General features: G+C 56.9%; 1 protein-coding gene across 1 annotated transcript; it reads left to right on the forward strand.

The window, feature by feature from the left end:
- Positions 1-204: 204 nt before the first annotated feature.
- LOC132080765 (olfactory receptor 14J1-like) lies at positions 205-1,197 on the forward strand. The gene has a single exon (XM_059484049.1). It carries the CDS (start codon positions 205-207, stop codon positions 1,195-1,197), a length of 993 nt encoding a protein of 330 aa, XP_059340032.1.
- The last annotated feature ends 16,880 nt before the right edge of the window (positions 1,198-18,077 follow it).

The following is an 18,077-nucleotide window of genomic DNA, read 5'->3' on the forward strand; positions in this document are numbered from 1 at the left end:
GGCACCTGTGTGGTTCCAGCAGGTCTGACTGCCCTGTGGCACAGGGAGCCCTGTTTTCCCTCAGGTCTCCCCAGTATTCAGGCTGAGTGCAATGCTGAAAGTAAAGCAGTAACTCAGAAGGAGCACAAGCCTGAAATCAAAAAGGAAATCTGTCCAAGCTAGTCAATGTCTTTTTCAACAGCACACCATGCCCAGAGTGAAGGAATGTCCAACAGCAGCTCCATCAGGCACTTCCTCCTGCTGGCATTGGCAGACACGCGGCAGCTGCAGCTCCTGCACTTCTGCCTCTTGCTGGGCATCTCCCTGGCTGCCCTCCTGGGCAACGGCCTCATCATCAGCGCCGTAGCCTGCAGCCACCACCTGCACACGCCCATGTTCTTCTTCCTGCTCAACCTGGCCCTCAGCGACCTGGGCTCCATCTGCACCACTGTCCCCAAAGCCATGCACAATTCCCTCTGGGACACCAGGACCATCTCCTATGTAGGATGTGCTGCACAGGTGTTTTTCTTTTTGTTTTTCCTCTCAGCAGAGTATTTCCTCCTGACCATCATGTGCTACGACCGCTACATATCCATCTGCACACCCCTGCACTACGGGACCCTCCTGGGCAGCAGAGCTTGTGCCCACATGGCAGCAGCTGCCTGGGCCAGTGCCTTTCTCACTGCTCTTCGGCACACAGCCAATACATTTTCATTGCCCCTGTGCCATGGCAATGCCCTGGGCCAGTTCTTCTGTGAAGTTCCCCAGATCCTCAAACTCTCCTGCTCCAAATCCCACCTCAGGGAACTTGGGCTTCTTGCTGTCAGTGTCTGTTTAGCATTTGGCTGCTTTGTGTTCATTGTTTTCTCCTATGTGCAGATCTTCAGGGCCGTGCTGAGGATCCCCTCTGAGCAGGGACGGCACAAAGCCTTTTCCACCTGCCTCCCTCACCTGGTTGTGGTCTCCCTGTTTCTCAGCACTGCGGCATTTGCCCACCTGAAGCCCCCCTCCATCTCTTCCCCATCCCTGGATCTGTCAGTGTCAGTTCTGTACTCGGTGGTGTCTCCAGCCCTTAGTCCCATCATCTACAGCCTGAGGAACCAGGAGCTCAAGGCTGGAGTGTGGAGACTGATGACTGGATGCTTTTCAGAAACATTAAACTGCTGGCCAATTTCCAATTTCTTACATAGAACGACTTATAATAAAAATAATCTTTGATACTTGTTGTTGGTTTGGTTGTGGGTGTTTTTTCCTTTGTTTTTTTTTTTTTTTTTTTTTTTTCCTATTGTCCACAAAGGACTGTCATTCCTTGTGCCATTTCTCCTTTTGTTTCCCTCCACTTTAACCGTGGCCCCAGACTGCATCAATGAGGAGCTGGTCTCTTGGTGGCTTTGAAGGAACTAAACGATCTCCCAGCATTGTTTTCACCAGAGATGCCCCTTGTGTTCTCTTCTCTGGAGCTGCAGCAGCAATGTCTGTGTGCAGAGCTGGGGGCAGATCAGGGCTGGCCCAGCAGCTGTGCCCAGCAGCAGCAGCACTTGGTGTTGCCAGTGCTGCTGCCGTGGCCCTGCCCCGCTGCCCTGGTGTTGCTGCAGGGCCTGAGGGCTCTCGGGGCCGGGCACAGCCCTGGGGGTGGCAGTGCTGGGGCTGCAGCAGGGACAGGCCATGGGCACTGTTGGGGCAGCGCTGACGCCTCAGCCCAGGGCCTGGGGGCTCCAGGCTCCTTGCCCAGGCTCTCTCAAGAACACGGCCAGGCCAATGCTCAGCACAGAAAACCCCCGTGAGCAGCCCCAGGCTGGCCGTGGGCAGGCTGGGGGCAAACAGCATGGCTGGGGCTCTGCAAGGGCCCTGGGGGAGACGGGAAGGAGCAGCAGAGCAGGGCCTGATCCATCCCCAGTGCGCTGCACAGCCCAGGGCAGCGTCCCAGAGCATCCTCATGGAGCTGCCAACAACATCCCCCCTCTGCAGCCCTGGCCTCTCCCCCAGCTCACACAGGTGCCCCATCCTTGCAGGCACAGACACGGCAGCACTGGCTCAGCAGCCCCTGTTTGCATTGCACACAGCAGGCAGGAGCACTCCCATGCTGTTGGTGTGGGGACATGAACCTGAGGGAGCACAAATGCCATCAGCCCCTGGGGCCAGCAAGGGCTGGGGGACACCAGGGAAACCACTCAGCTTTGTCCTGGCCTCTGCAGTCAGCCAGAAAGTTTGTTCCCATCAGCTGGGAGTTTCCTGTCCCACTGCAGGCGCTGTTGCTCAGAGCCAGGGCTGCCTGGCAGCCACCCCCAAACTGCCCTGAGCATTTCCTTGGCTTCACCTTTGCTTGCTTTCCTCTTCCTGATACAAATGTCTTCCCATTGCCCAGCCCTGTTCCCTTCCCTGCAAACAGCCCATCCCTGTTTGCCCTTTCCTCTCTGGCCCCACTCCCCATTGCAGTTCCTGACTTGGCCCCATGGGTGTTGTTATTATATTTCTAGAGTCCCATACTGTTTCTAAAGTCCTATATTTCTCAAGCCCCATACCTCCTCTCCTCCATGTTTTCTTATAGCTAAAGACCTACACAGCACAGACTCCATCTTCTGCATGTTTGTCCTTCTTAGTCAGGGCACCCACAAGGCTCTCCCTTATTGGCCAACTCACCCCCTTTTATCCCAGTTATCTTCACTAGCCACAGCTGCAGCCCAATGAAGGACATCACAGCTGCAACCCATCAAGAACAACTGGGACTTACCGGGGCAAGGCCTATATACAGATATTCAAGTACAATACAGATATTTTACTAGGACTCAAAAGCCACCTATACTATATATGGGAATGTCCCTTGGGCAGTAGGATCATCCAACAAGTTCTGCAGGAATTGTCTGCAGGCTCCTGCAGTGCATGGTGCTGCTCCCTTGCCAGCGGCACCCCAGGCCAGGGGGGCACATCTGGGCTGCTGTGTCTGGCCCTTGGGCTCCCTGTTTTGGGCAAGGAGGAGGAGCTGCAGGGGCTCTGCAGGACTGACAGGATGGGCTTTGGGGGTTGGAATTCAAGCTAGGGACCTGGGCTGCTGGAGCTTCTGAAGAGGAGCTCTAGGGCTCCTCCTGTAACTGCTTCAAGGGTTCTTTCAGAGAATCCCAGAATCAGCAAGGGTGGAACAGACCATGGAGATCATCAAGTCCAACCTGTGCCCTGACACCGCCTTGTCTCCCGAGCCTCCTCCAGGATAAACAACCCCAGCTCCCTCAGCCACTCCTCACAGCTCTTGTGCTCCAGACCCCTCCCCAGCCTTGTTGCCCTTCTCTGGACACGCTCCAGCCCCTCCATGTCCTTCCTAAATTTGGGGCCCCAGAACTGCAAACAGCACTCGAGGTGCTGCCCAAGCAGTGCTGAGCACAGGGGAAGAATCCCTGCCCTGCTCCTGCTGGCCACACCATTCCTGATCCAGGCCAGGAGCTACTGGCCTGCTTGGCCACCTGGGCACACTGATGGCTCATGTCCAGCCTGCTGTCCATCAGTCCCTGCAGGTCCCTTTCTGCCTGGCTGCTCTCCAGCCCATCTGTCCCCAGCCTGTAGAGCTGCAGGGGTTGTTGTGGCCAAAGTGCAGGACCCGGCACTTGGTCTTGTTCAACCTCACCTTGTTGGATTTGGGCCCTGGATCCAGCCTGTCCAGGGCCCTCTGCAGAGCCCTCCTTCCCTCCAGCAGATCCACACTCACACCCAGCTTGGTGTAATCTGCAAATTTGCTGATGCTGGACTCAGTCCCCTTATGCAGATCATCAGTGCAGACATTGAAATCCACGCTGGGTGGCTCTGACCCCTCGGCCGTCCTGTGGGTGCCCTGTGATGGCACTCAGGGTGATCTGTTCCATAACCTTGCCGGGCACCCAGGTCAGGCAGACAGGCCTGGAGTTCCCCAGCTCCTCCTTCCAGCCCTTCTTGGGGATGGGCTCACACTGGCACCTCCAGTGCTCTGGGACCTCCCTGGTGAGCCAGCACTGATGGTAAATGATGGAGAGCAGCTTGGGGAGCTCATCCACAGCTCCCTCATCCCCCATCCCATCCAATCCCATACATCTGTGAGAATCTGAGAGGCTCAGCAGGTCACCAACTGCTTCCTCCTGGATTCCAGGGGCTGTTCTGCTCCCTGTGCCTATTTACCAGCTCAGGAGAACACTTGTCCTAAGGACAACCTGTCCTAATATTGAAAATTGAGAGAAACAAGATGTTAAGTAGCTCAGCCTTCTCCTTATCTTTAGTTACTATATTCCCGACTGCATCCAATAAAGAGTAGAGGTTCTCCTTATCCCATGTTTTGTTTTTAATTAAATTGTGGAAACATTGTCTATTTTTTTTTCACAGAAGTGGTCAGGTTAAACTCTAATTGCGCTTTGGTGTCAGCACCAAAGACACAGACTCCAGCTGAAGGAATCAGTGTCATTTCCTGCAGTTCAGAGCAGCAAAGAATCACAAAAGGAGCAGCTCAGCAATGCACCCAACCATCCCCACCAAAGATTGCAGCAGTGATTAACAAAGATCCAGCAGCATTTACCCTCAGCCTTTACCATCCCCCAGACCCACACAGCAGCTGGGGAAGCTGTCACAGCCAAGGGCTGCAGAGCCACTCCTGGGCACTGGGAATTCCTGCAGGTGCCTCCAGCCCCAGGTGAGGCTCCAACCCCGCTGAGAGAGGGCCCAGCTCTGACAGTGCTGAATGAACAAACTGACAGCACTGCTAGTGTGGCAACATCTGCTTTCATCCTCCTCTTGGGTCCCTCCCAAAGCCTGGCCAGGGCTCAAGGAGGAACCAAGGGAGGTGACTTTGACCATACAGCCCCAAACAAGGCCAGATGTCAGATTTCATGGCCTTGTCTGGCTTCTAAATACACAAAGGTCAATACATGTCTCACTAATGAGTGACTACATCTATCAGAGGGCTAATGACCATGCATATTTCATCAGGGAGCAGATACAAAGATAACCTTTGGTTGGAAGGTTCATCCAGAGGCCACCTTTGGCTCAGGGCCTGCTGTCCAGGCCTCACTCAGGGCTCGTGTCCAGGCCTTGGCACTTGAGGGACGTGGTTTAGTGCTGGGCTTGGCACTGCTGGGTGACTGGCTGCACTGGGTGAGCTCAGAGGGCTTTTCCAACAGAAAAGGATTCTGTGATTCCATGATTCTATCCACTGCATTCAGCTGGGGCTATTTTAGCAGCATTACTTTGCTCCAGAAGTTCCCTCTTGCCCAGCTCCTGTGGCCTGAGGCTTCAGCTCCTGGTGCTGAGCTGCTCATGCTGAACGAGATGGCTCAGAGAGAAGAACACAGTCCATGCAATCCCTTCTGGGACACGGAGAGGGGAGGCTGTGCAAACAGGAGCTTGTTTGCTGTGGCCTCTCTCTGCCCTTCACGCCTTTCAGCGCTTTGAACCAGCCAAGAGCTTTCTCCAAGAGTGCAATGGAGCAGCTGCTCCTGCTCCCAGGCCTGGCTCTCTCCAGTCTCTGCCCTTGCCTGGTTCTGTCCCTCTTGCTGTGCTCTCTGTTCCCCCAGGGCTCGCTGGCTGCTGCCCAGGACTGTGGCACTGGCACAGATCCAGTGCTCCAGAGCCTCCTTTCTGTGCCCTTGCAGCTGCCTGGGCACAGCAGCCTTTTCCATCTGGAAGCTCCCCATGGACAGGGAGTGCCCAGCTCCGTTCCTTGCACAGCCTCCAGGAGCCCAGGGCTGCCATCTCCAGTCCCTGCTGGCCCTGGGGGCTCCCAGGTGCCTCAGGCTGCTGTGACACCGCTGCACACGGGAGGGAAGAGGGGCAGGGGCTGTGCTCAAAGTCAGCTCCATGTGCTGCTGCTGCTGCTGCTGTGGGGTCATTTGTGCAGCCCTGTCTGCCCAGAGTCAGGGATCAGATCCTGCCAGTCTCTTCCAGCCCTGGCTGCTCAGAGTTTGGGCCTTGGAGCCTCAGGTGGCCAAAGGCAGCTGCTGCTGGTCCCTCTGTGTGCCCGTGTTCAGCAGTGCTGCTCCATCAGTCTGTGCCCAGCAACGGGGAAAAGCCTCAGGCCTGCAGGGCCAGGAGCTGCCGGGCTCTGCCTGAGCAGCTCAGCCAGCAGGAAGGGAGCTGCTCCACATGGGAACCAGGAGCAAAGGACATTCCTTTGATAGGACATGTTTTCTATTTAAAGGGAAAAAAAGGAAAAAGGAAAAAAAAATTGATAAATTGTAAAAGATAAGAATAAAATCCAAGTGTTAGTGAAAAAAAAACCATACAGTTAATGAAAAAAACAAAACATAAATGCCAAGTTACATTCTTTGCATTAAGAGGTAAATGATCTTTTTAAAAAGACAACTCAGTTATTTAAATTGTAAATGTGCTGATGGCATGGATCGATCTTTGTGACCTCAAAAGCCTCTTAAAAGATTTTGGGCTTTGTTTCCAACATTGGTATTTGAATTTGTGGTCAAAGCAAGAGGAAATTGCTTTGTGCACTTCCAGCTCCAAGCAGGGCTGGGAATGGAAACACTGTCAAACCCCAAATCCATTAGAAGATTACCTTCCTTCTCACCCTGCAAATGGGCTGCACATTCCTTTTGAAACTGTAAGGGATTTCTTAGAGTCACAAAGTCCCACTTACGGCTTTTTGCTCTGGTTTGGAAGTGCAGAAGGGCAATTCTCCATCCACCAGCTCCAGACTGCACTGCCTCAGGAGCACGGCCCACTCGCCAGCTTTGGCCCACTCGTGACACTGCTAGAGGAGGAACAAAGTGCAATTGCACAATTCCAGCCAATCAAGAAGGAAGAATGGGACAGACAAAACACCCTGTACAGATCCAGGCGTTCAGCTGGGACTGTGGAGAGTTTGGGTCCTTGCCAGTTGGATGTGTGTCCCCAGCTGCAATCTCTGGGCCTGCAGCAGAGTCTCACTCACCTGCCAAAGCAGAAAGCTCAGGCGCTGTGCTCACAACAAACTCGGCTGATGCAGAGCTGTCAGAGCAATGTGAGGGCAGAGCCAGCCCAGCTGGGCCCAGGGCTGAGCCCAGCAGAGCCCTGGCAGAGCCCAGAGCAGCCTCAGCACCCGCAGAGCCCGGCTGCAAGGAGAGAAAGCAGAAAGTGCCCGTCAGCTGAGGGCTCCTGTGCCCTTGTGCCAAGGCCTGCGGTTCCCAGGCCATGCTGGCTGTGCCCAGAGCTGTGCCCAGAGCTGCCCATCCCTGCTGCCTTTGGCACAGAGCAGGAGAGCAGCACATGTGCCCAGCCTGCAGCCAGCCAGGGCACATCCAGCCCTCAGCAGCTGCCCAGAGCAGGATGCTCCTGTGCTCGCTGCCAGCTCCCAAAAGCTCTGATCCCACCCTGCCAAGCACACAGGGACCCACCTCACGCCAGCCACGGCTGCAAGAAAAGCTGCTCCCAAACCATGGCCTCAGCCTTCTCCAAGGGCACGGCCCATCCACGCCACAGCTGCTCCCCAACACTTCCCCATCCACACTGGACCACCTGGAACATTTCCTCTTGAAAAATAAACAACACATTATTGAAAAGAGATTAGATGCAAAAAGGGAAAACAAGAAAAACGGTAAAATCTCTTATCACTGTCAGGGCCTTGAGGAAGGCCAAACCCCCACATGCCAGGGAAAAACCCAGCCATGGCTGAGGGAAGCCCACACTTTCTCTCTTCCCCTCTGCACTGCCGCCAAAAATCACGGTGATCCCAAAGCAAACAAGGGCAGTGGAGCAGCCCAAGCCCTTCCTTGCCTGCACAGCAAAGCAGCTGTGCACAGGTTCTGGAGTCCCACCTCTGCTCCCACCATGGGGTTTGTTTGTGTCAGGCTGGCTGCCTCAGCCCCAGCCCGGGGCACGGTGGGTGCTGGGGGCTGTTGGCAGGGCCAGGAGCCCACTCCCATTTCGTACCCACCCCAGCCCATGCCCCAGCCCTGCCAAAAGCAGCTGGGCAGCCACTGAAGAATGAGTTGCATCTGCCCCAGCAAAGGGGGAGCCTTTGGCTCCCAGCCATGCTGGGCCATGCCCAAATCTGGCAGCATTTGCCCGGGTGGGACTCACCCGCAAATTCCCTGTGGAGTTTGGCTTTGAAGAAGGTGCTAGAATCAAAGTCCATCACCTTCAGCCTCCAGTGGCCAGGCTGAGGAAGAGCTTGTCATCCTTGATGTCACCCGCGCTGTCTCCAGCAGCAGCAGCAGCAGCAGAAGCAGCAGCAGCATCCCCACCCGGTACAGCTTCTCCAGGGGCTCCTTCTCCTTCCCTGGGGGCAGACCAGGCTCTCAGGGCTCTGCCCAGGGCCCCAGCTGTCAGGGAACCAGGACAAGCAAAACCAGCTTGGATGGCGGCCACCAGGGCTGGGCAGAGCAGCTCAGCTCCAGCACAAGGGCTGTGTGTTCCCATCCCATGAGCCCAGTGCAGTGACACAGGCAGCACAAAAAGGGCTGGGTTCCTTTGCTTCTCATTGCCAAGGCATGTGTGCAGCTGGAACTTACCAAGGCCCTGGATATTCCAGGCACCTGGAGAACCATTCCCAGCAATTGGGAAAATCCTAGGTGCTCCATCCACCCATAGATGAGGTCTCCAAATTTGCCCCGAAATTGGGTACAGCTTTTAGAGGCCAAAAAGAGCAAGTCCAAGTGACCTGATGGTATTTTTAGCCCAGAAAGCCCTGCAGCTGATGGCACACTTCACAATCAGCAGGGGACACAGCTAGGCCAAAGCCTAGACCCTAGCTGGGAAATGAAGAAAAGAAAAATCTTAAAGAAAAGGAAAATTACCCCTCACACAGGTTGCCCCAGCAAAGACACACTCCAGGATCAGCTCTCCTCCTAAGTCATCCGGCAGAGCAGGCAGCCGAGCCCCGACAGGCGAGGCCGAATCCTCCATACCCAGCGCAGCTGATCGTGCAGCCTCTGGATGGTGGAATATCGCCCACGCTGTATTGCCAGGAGGACATGAAGTGTTGCAAATGCCAGCTGTGACACGGCACTGCTCCTGTCCTCCATCAGGCATTCCAGGGCTGCAAGAGAGAGGAACAGAGCTACGGTCAGAGCTGGATCTGCGAGGAGCCAAGAAGAGCCCCTGCAAGGGCTATCCCAGCCGGCTCTTGCCATGGCCAGGAGGGAGCAGGGAGCAAGGGCATCAACCCGAAGCTGCGGGCCACCAATGGCCCACGGGGCCCTGAAAGCTCCGTGTGCTCTGCCCACGGGAGCAGAGCCCTCTGCAGCCGGGGCAGGGATTGCAGCTGCCCCTGGCAGCCTCCGCTGCCAGCCTGCTGCCCTCACTCACCAGTGCAGATCAGCTGCAGCTCTTGCTGCTGCCCCCTCAGGTGCCGCCCGGCCATGCCTGTGAACACAGAGCCTGTCACGGCCCCAGCGGCACAGCTCCCTGCCAGCGGTGCTGCCGGCGCTGTGGCCACACGGGCTGCTGGCCCGGCAGGGCTCAGCCCGGCCCTTGCCGCACGCTGCCGCCCCAGGGCACGGCTGCCAGAGGGCGGCAGCAGCAATGCCCAGGCCAGGCAGGGCTCCACGGCGCCGGGCCGGGCCGGGCTGGCGCTGCCGGGGCAGCAGGCGGGGCCAGGGCCGAGCTGCGGCAAACCGGGGAGGGAGCCCGGGCTCGGAACTCACCCATGAACCTGATGGCCGCCTCTCGCAGGGGCTCCTGTGGGCTCTGAAGGTAGCGCAGGGCCCGGCGCAGGTGCTCGACCGCTCGGCTCCTGTCCTCTGCCAGCTGCAGAGAGCAGCAGGAGGGAAGGGTTGGCGCGGGCTCAGCCCCTCGGCCGGACGCTGCCTGCGCTCCACCCCGGCCTCCCCTGCCCGCACAGCCCTGAGGCGCGGCCAGCAGTCGCTGGCCAAGGGCTCCCGAGGGGAGGGGCAGAGGGCCGGCTGCTGCCCGGGGAGCCGCAGTGCCGCCCCGCATCCCACCTGGGCCGGGGCTCCACGGGCACCCGGCTCGGGCCCACGGGAGCCGGGAGCAGAGCCCGCGTGGCCCAGGGAAGGCAGCGGCGTGTGGGGCGCAGGCTGGCGGCCCTGGCTGCAGCAATGGGCAGGGGCGCAGCTGCCGGCCGCACTTGCTGAGCAGCGCGGTCAGGGCGCTTCTCCAACCTGAGGCTGGGGCTTGCAGGCCGTCCTTACCAGGGCCTTGCCGAACCTCCATGTCTGATCCACCTGCAGCATGTGTTGGAGATCCTTCCTGTACAGGAATGTGGCTGAACAATGCAGCGTTTCCCGGGAGTCCTGGAGAGCAGCAGAGACCTGGAGATGGCACCAGAGCCCAGGGCCCAGGACTCACACAGGTCCCTGTACCAAGGTCAGGAGGAGGCTGCAGCCCACGAGGTCCCAGAGCAGGAGGCAGCCAAGCCCCCCAGCCAGGGGGCCAGCAGCAGCTGCTGAGTCCTCACCTCTGCCACACGCTGGTTCTCGTCATGGCAGTGGAAGAACAGTGGGAGCAGGCTCTGGCACACGTGTGACTTCAGGGCCTTTTTTTCCCCTTCCGGCCAAAAATACAGCATCTCTCGGAAGATGAACATAGAGCACACCTGCACCTGGCTATCATCCTGTACGAAAGAAAGAAAAAGAGACCTCAGCATCAGCTGCTTCACACCCATCTGGGTACAAGCCTGAAAATGCACAGGGCACAAAGTTTGCAGGCAGCAGCCGGTGGCCATGGCTGGAGGCGCAGAGCCTTACGTTGTCAAAGAGTGGCAGGAGCGCCCCAGCCAGCTGCAGGGCGAGGGGGCTGGCTAGCGGGGCACCATTGCACAGGAACAAACGGCTGAGGAGAACCACGGTCATCCTAAGCATGTTGCTGTCATTTTCCTGCAACAGCTCCACAAGCCTTTCATGCAGGCTCCACATTCTTATTGCTGCCTGTGTGGAACATGAGTGTGTGAAATGCCATCCTGCTGCCACAGGGCTCAGAGGCCAAAGGCCTGTGCCAAAGCACTGGAGCAGCTGAAGCGGGGGGCAGGAGAGCTGGGAGCAGCTGCCTCAGCACCCCAAGGCCAGGCAAGGCCAAGCGACTGCCTTGCCCAGCCCCATGCTGGCAGCATGGCTTCAGCTGCTGCCCTCTTCTCACCGAGACACTGGTGCCGAGCACCAGGAGGCCTCTGAGTGCCAAGCGACGCATCTCCCTGCACTCGCTCTGCAGCTTCTTGGACATGACCTCCAGGACGCTGTCACGGCATTCACTCAAGTTCAGGCAGTCCAGGGTCTGAAAGGCACAAGGCCGGTGACAGGGGAGCCACACGGGGCTGGGCCCAGGCAGCAGCACAGGGCGCAGGCACCGTCCCGGGCAGCTGCGGCCACGAGAGGGCACAGAGCCGGGAGGCAGCTCAGCCAGGCAGCCTTCAGCCTCACCTCCACAAGGAACGCCATGGCGGCCAAATCCCGGCATGGTGTGTCTTTGCTGAGCAGCCCGAGCAGGTGGAATGCAATCACGGAACACAAGGCTTCGGATGCATGGTGCATTTCTCTGATAGGAGGAAACAGGAAGCAAAAACCTGAGGCAGCAGGGCTAAAGCTCTCCCAGGACTGACTCACAGAGGTCTGGCCTTTCCCCAGCACCCAGCAAGGGGGAGCCGGGCCCTCTGGAGGTGGCTGCTCTTGGGCACGCTCCTCTCCCAGCCTTTTGCAGTCTCCTTGGCCGTCCCTTGGTGACAAGGCCTTGTGGCTCACGACCACGGGCCCCCACTGTGTGGGGCACCCCGGGAACAGGGCACAAATGCCAAAGGCAGTTGGGGAGCAGGGGGTCTCACCTGGCCAGCATGCCCACAGCACAGTGGTGGGTGTCAGCACAGAGCAGCGTGTCCCAGCCATGCTTGTCTTCCATTGCCACCACCACATCCTCATAGTGCAGTCGGCAGAGCAGGGCCTTCAGGGTCTGCTCTGCAAAGCTGTGTGCACAGCAAAGCCCAGGTCACGCTGGGAGCATTGGGTCCTGCCCTGGGCACGTGGCAGGGACAGGAGGACTGGGATGGAGCACCTGTTGGGGCTGGTGGCAAGGCCGTGTTGCTGCTGACATCCCTTCCAGAAGATATCGGCTGCCTCTGGCATATCCAAGGTGCTGAAAAGCACTTGGAAGAGCAGATACACAAAGAGGCGGGGGAAATGCACAGTCACCACATGTGGGACGCAGGGCATCTGGAGGATCTTCCACATCACCACAGTTGCCTGCAAAGGACAGAGCAGCCTTAGCTCAGTGCCGAGGTGTCCGAGCGTGACAGGGAGAGGCCAGCGGAGACGCAGGGGGAGCACGGGGCCTGGTGGCTCTGAAGCTGCCCCTGGGCCAGGTTTCAGCCCAGCAGGGAGAGGCAGCGAGACACCGTGGAGGAAGGAGGATGGGGAGCCGATGGAGAGGTGAGCTTGGGCTGAGCAAAGGCCAGTTGCAGAAACTCACAGCCAGGGCAAGGACAGCCGTGTGGTCCCCATCGGAGGTGCATGTGCTGTGCTCTGGCCAGTTGGCCAGCACATCAAGGAGTACGAGCATGGCCGTCTCTGCAGTCCTGCATGAGCACATGATGCTCTTCCACATGGTCAAAGCAGCTCTGTGGGGTCAAAGCTCTGTCTCAGGGGGTTTGGGACACAGCACTGTGGCCTGGGCCGCAGCGGGGAGCTGAGCTGGCTGCCAGCTCTGCCTCTGCCCACTGGCCCTCAGCACGCAGGCAGCCCAGCCCCGTGGGGACTGGCCCCTGAGGAGCAGGGAGGGACTATGGCAGCACGCTGGGGACTGGCAAAGGGAGGAGCCAGAGGGCCCTGGAATTCTCTGTGTGTCAGACCACTGGGACAGGCTGTACAGGGTGATGGGCTGCTGAGCCCTGAGCCTTGTGGGCACATGGGCCCTGTACCTGTCACATGATGGGGCCACACGCAGGAGAGCCATCACCACATCAGCGGGCTGTGCCTCTGTCAGATCCAGAAGGGGCCTGTACAGGTTGTACTCAGGAAACTCATTGGCCACGAGCCACTGGTGGATGTACCTGACCATGGCGGGCACCTGGAGAAGGCAGGCAAGACTTGGAAAGCTGCCAGAGGGAGTCATGTGCCCAGCTGCCCCAGAGAAGTGCTTCCCTTGCCAGCACACTGCCATGGCCTCAAGGCTTACAGTGAGCAGCAGGCGTGGCTTGGGAGGCCAAGCAATTACTGGGAGGATGGACGCCAGGCCACAGGCTGCTTACTTGCTTTGGACTGGAAGGACCCTCCTCCACAAGCATATCCAGTAGGGCAGCACTGGTGTTGGTTTTGAAGATGGGAGGGTACACTCTGACCATGGTGCCCATGACGCTGGTCTCTTCTTCTCGAATCCTCTTCATGAATTTGCACACCATCTGTAGCAGAAGGGCAAGAATCCGGGGATGTTGCATGGAGTGCTGCACACACGGTGCTGGGCTGAGCAGGGACAGCAGGCCCAGCCCAGGTGGGGGTGGTTGCAGGTACCTGCGCTGTTCTGTGGAAGCGGCCACGGGTGCGCTTCTGCTTTTGTGTGCGCTCCAGGGCTGCATCTGGCAAAGAGCAAGCGCAGCCAGAGCTGAGGGGCTGTGGGAGAGGCCGGAGAACACAGCCCAGCCCTGCGCTCCCCAGGCAGGAAGAGCCCCAGCGTGCTCCAGGGGATGGAGCACGGCCACTGCGGGGTGTCTGCCTGGCCCCTCTTCCGTCCTGTCCATGGGCATTTCCCCAGGGGATGGGATGGGATGGGATGGCATGGCATGGGATGGCATGGCATGGCATGGCATGGGATGGCATGGCATGGGATGGCATGGCATGGCATGGCATGGCATAGGGCCAAGTTAGCTGCAGGCTCCAGCCCTGCAGCCCAGCTCTGCTACTCACCCTCCTGCGGTGGTTGGAACAGCACCACCTCTTCGGTCTCCTGTGCTGGGGCAGCACCAGGGCCTTCTTCCTCGTCCTCCACGCCGACCAGCTTGGGCACTCTCGGGGCTCTCTGGTCCTTGGCTGTTGCTGGAGCGCGCCCCAGCAGCAAACCCAGCCGGTGCCGCTCCTGCCGGGCCTCCTGTGCCTTCCCTGCGGGCGGGACGCGGCTGTCAGCGCTCGGCCCGGGGCCAGCAACGGCCCCCGAGCGCCCCTCACCCGCCCCGGGCCGGCCATGCCCAGGCGTTCCATCTTCGGAACGCGGCACGGGAGGCTCGGGGCCGGCGGCCGCGCTTCCAAGCGGCGGAGCTCGGGCCGGGGAAGCCGCAGCGAAGGCGGCGGGAGCGGCCGCGCCGCCTGTGTCCTCCGCGGGCCCCGAGAAGAGCCGGGGCCGGGACCAGGGCCGGGACTGGAGCCTGTCTCGGGTCCGGGGCCGGGCTCGGGCCAGGCGGAGCCGAAGGGCGGCGGTGCCGCCCCGGCCCCCGGCACCGATGCCCGCCCGGCAGCGCCACCGCCAGCACGGCCAGAGCCGGGCGGAGGCGAGACCGCGGCGGGACGGCCGGGGCCGGGCACGGGGCAGCCCCGCCCGGGGCCGGGGGCGGGCCGGGGGCATGGCCCGGCCCTGCAGGGGAGAGGGAGGCGGGGAGAGGAGAGGGACGCCGGGCAAGGGACCGCGGGAGAAGGGTGCCCGACAGAGGGAAAGGGAGGGAGAGAGAGAAAGAGAATAAGAGGAAGAAAGAGAGAAAACGAATCTGGTTTTGCTGCTTCTTCCGCTGCTGCTGCCGCCGCTGCCGCCGCTGCAACTGAAGCACCGGGGCCGTTCGTCCCCGTGTCCGTTCCCCGCTCGCCCCACGAGCCCCACGTTCGAGCCCCGCGCGCCCCGGGGACAGCCCCTCCGTCTGCCCAAACACGGGAACTTTGCGGCCTTGAGCCCGGATGCAGAGCCCTGACTCCTGCACGCTGGCACAGCGATCCCCTCGCTCGCTGCTGGGCATTGTCCTTGCTGAGGGTCAAACACTGTCGGGGCACCTTCCCTTGGGGTAGGATTCCTACCTGACGCGAGCACTGCACTTACATCTCCAGTGTTGCTTTCCTGTAAAAACAGGGGAAGGAAAACTGTGTGTGGCTCATGCTATTTTAGACCATCTAAAAATCACTAAGTCACAGATCTTAGAGGTGCTATGCATCTGGAATTACTGGGATGGAGAAGTAGTGCAACATGGAAAAGGGGAGCATAGAAATTAATAGAGGAAAACATCTTGGATTGTTTCTTTCGTTTTCATTTCACTTCTGGAAAGCTCTTTCTGTTTTCCAGGAATCTTCTCCTGTCTGCTCTTCCCAAGAATCTCTCATGGAGAGCAAGGTCAAGCTTCTGTCACAAGACTTTCTACCAGGAAATTCCGCCACTGGTGACATTTTCATTGTGACTGTGCTGGTTTAGGGCAAATTTTGGGAGGAAACCTCCAAAAGGGGTCAATCTAGAAAGCAAGTTCAAGCGGCCCCTCCCCCTACTAGTTCAGGAAAAGACTTCCCTTGAGAAAAGTGAAAAATCCCCACTTTATTTCACAAGTAAAGTAATCACAAGCATGAAAAATGAATAATATTAAATAAAACCTCTGACAGTGCTGAAGAGATGGCAAATTCAGAAAGTCCTTTTTGTGGGTTGTAGTTGGCTCACTTGGTCTCTTCTAAGTCCCTCTGGTTCTGGAATGCAGTGTCCCAGAGCTCAGTGGGCCAGAAGTGTGAGCTGCTGCTGGTGTTTTTCTGGGTTTTCATTCCATAGCAGGTTGAAATAATTCCAAGAAAAAGGAAAGCCACAGTCTGAGGAACTTCTCTGCCTAAGCTAGCTAAAACCAAATTGCTGGACCTGGGCTGTGAAGGCATCGGGAAATTTCCAAATTTGGGCACTGGCAGTCCCAGCAAACACCAGAGCTGGATGGTGCTGGAGCCAGAACCTGCAAATATCAAAATTATGGCTTTCTGTGCCAGCAAATCACTGGACTTGGGCTGTGCTGGCACCAGGTATTTTCCAAATCTGGGTACTGGGGCAGCAAACACAAGATGTGGTCGGTGCCAGACCCAGTAGCAGCAAGTTGCCGGGTTTTGGCTTTCTGTGCCAGCAAGTTGCTGCACTTGGGCAATTTCCCAGCACTGGGAAATTTCCAGATCTGGGCACTTGCGCAGCAAACACCCCATCTGGGTGGTGCTGGTGGCAGCACTGGGAAGCTGCTGGGTTCTGGCTTTCTTGGCCAGAAAATTGCTGCATTTGGGTTGTGCTGGCACTGAGAAATTGCCAAATATTAACTTTCTGTGCCAGGAAATTGCTGGAATTATGCTGTGCAGGCATCTGAAAAATTCCGGATCTGGGCACTGACGGTGTCAGCAAACACAAGATCGGAGTAGTGTAGGCACCAGGTATTTGCCTGGTTTTGCTTTCTTTGCCAGCAAATTGCTGCACTTGGGCTGTGCTGGCACAGGGAAATATCCAGATCTGGGCATGGGCAGTGCCATCAAACACCAGGTCTGGGTGGTGACAGTCTTGGCACCAGGAAATTGCTGCTTTTTGTCTTCTTTTTCCAAAAAATTGCTGCACTTGGGCTGTGTTGGAATAAGAAATGTCCAGACTGGGGTACGGGCAGTGGCAGCAAACACCAGATCTTGGCATTGCCAGTGCTGGCAGCAGCAATTGCCAGATTTTGGCTTTCTTTACCAGAAAATTGCTGGACTTGGCTCTGCCAGAACAAGGGAATTTCCAGATCTGGGCACTGGTGGTGGCAGCAAACACCAGAGCTGGGCGGTGCCAGGCCCAGTAATGTTGGAAATTAATTTGTAGAGAATTTTTAAGGTTTGATAGAAGGTTTCTATAGTATGTATACAAGTGTCACGATCTGTCCTTACAAACGGGTTTTGTGGTAGTTCGTGGGTTGATCTCAGAGTGCAAAAAACACCGACACGGTACAGGGAGTTGCTGCTATAACCAAAACAAATGTACCTTTATTGAATAACCACAGCAAAATGCATTGAGGAGGAACTGGGGGAAAAGGGAAAAATAAGGAAAAAGAGGGAGGAAGAGAAAGGAAGGTATAGAGCTACCAACTGTTTTACTAGGCCAGGACTAGACCCAGAGCTAAGCAAACTCATTCAGCCAGGTGACATTCTGTAACATCAGAAGCTGGCAACCTTGAGGACTTGGCTGCCAAAAGGTGACAGTTTGCACTGGGCCCAGAAGTGTTTTCCCTAAGGCAAAGCAAATTGAAATGTGAAGTTTAAAAGCTTCAAATGACTATGAAAGGAAACTGCAGAATAATTTCTGGAAGGGCAGCATTGTCAATGATCATGCAGCCCACCAACAGCTGCAGCTGAATCCAGAATTGCTTCTTCCAGCTGTGCAGGAATTCATTCCACTGGCAAGCACTGGTCCCTGGGAACAAATGATCCCCTAGCTCTGGGCTGAATGGCGCCCAGGCTGCAGTGCAGATTTGAGGAGCCCTTGTCACTTGTTATTGGCCTCCCAGGGCACTCATCCTTCTGCAAACAAGGTGCAAACAACACAGCTGCACTGCTGTCCCGGGTAAATATACATACAGGTGACTTTGCCAAAGCAGTGCATCATTTCCCAGTGAAATACATGACCTCTTCTTACCTATGGAATTGTGATTGAAGACACCTGTGAGCCAGATCTGTGGGAGATTGCAAAGGAGCAAAGCTTTGGGATTTGGGCACACTTCTCTTGGTTTCTTTGCTCAGGCCTTTGGTGAGCACAGAACACACCTAGGTAGAAAACCTTTGACTATACAGGATCTTTTGGATCCATTGTCCCCCAAACATGTCAATGTGTGGCCCTGTTGTAATGCCAAGTAACAAAGAGCAGCACAAATGACACAAAGAAAACATGGCCAAAGAGGAATAGGAGAGGCCCAATGAGTAAAGGATGTGGTGAGACACTGGCACACTGAATGAGCTGCACTCCCATAATCTCTAGGCTAGCAGGTCATGGTCTCACATTCTCCTCCTGGTTTATTTAAATGTTATTTATTTATTTTTGTTTTTCATCATCAAAATAAAATATATACGATTAAAAATATGTCATCAAAACTTAAAGACAAAATCAAAAGACATTAATTCAAAACTACATCTAAAGATCAGAACGTATGTACACCTGTAACTATCAAGCCTAATGCATCAATCCTATTCTTCAAACACTCTTCATACAGGCGGCAGCTTCTTCCTGAGCTGGGAGGAAAGAGAGCTCTTCTGGACGGGAGGCAAGGACTT

This window comes from Ammospiza nelsoni, chromosome 17 (assembly GCF_027579445.1).
Source record: "Ammospiza nelsoni isolate bAmmNel1 chromosome 17, bAmmNel1.pri, whole genome shotgun sequence".
In the NCBI taxonomy this organism is placed as follows: Eukaryota; Metazoa; Chordata; class Aves; order Passeriformes; family Passerellidae; genus Ammospiza; species Ammospiza nelsoni.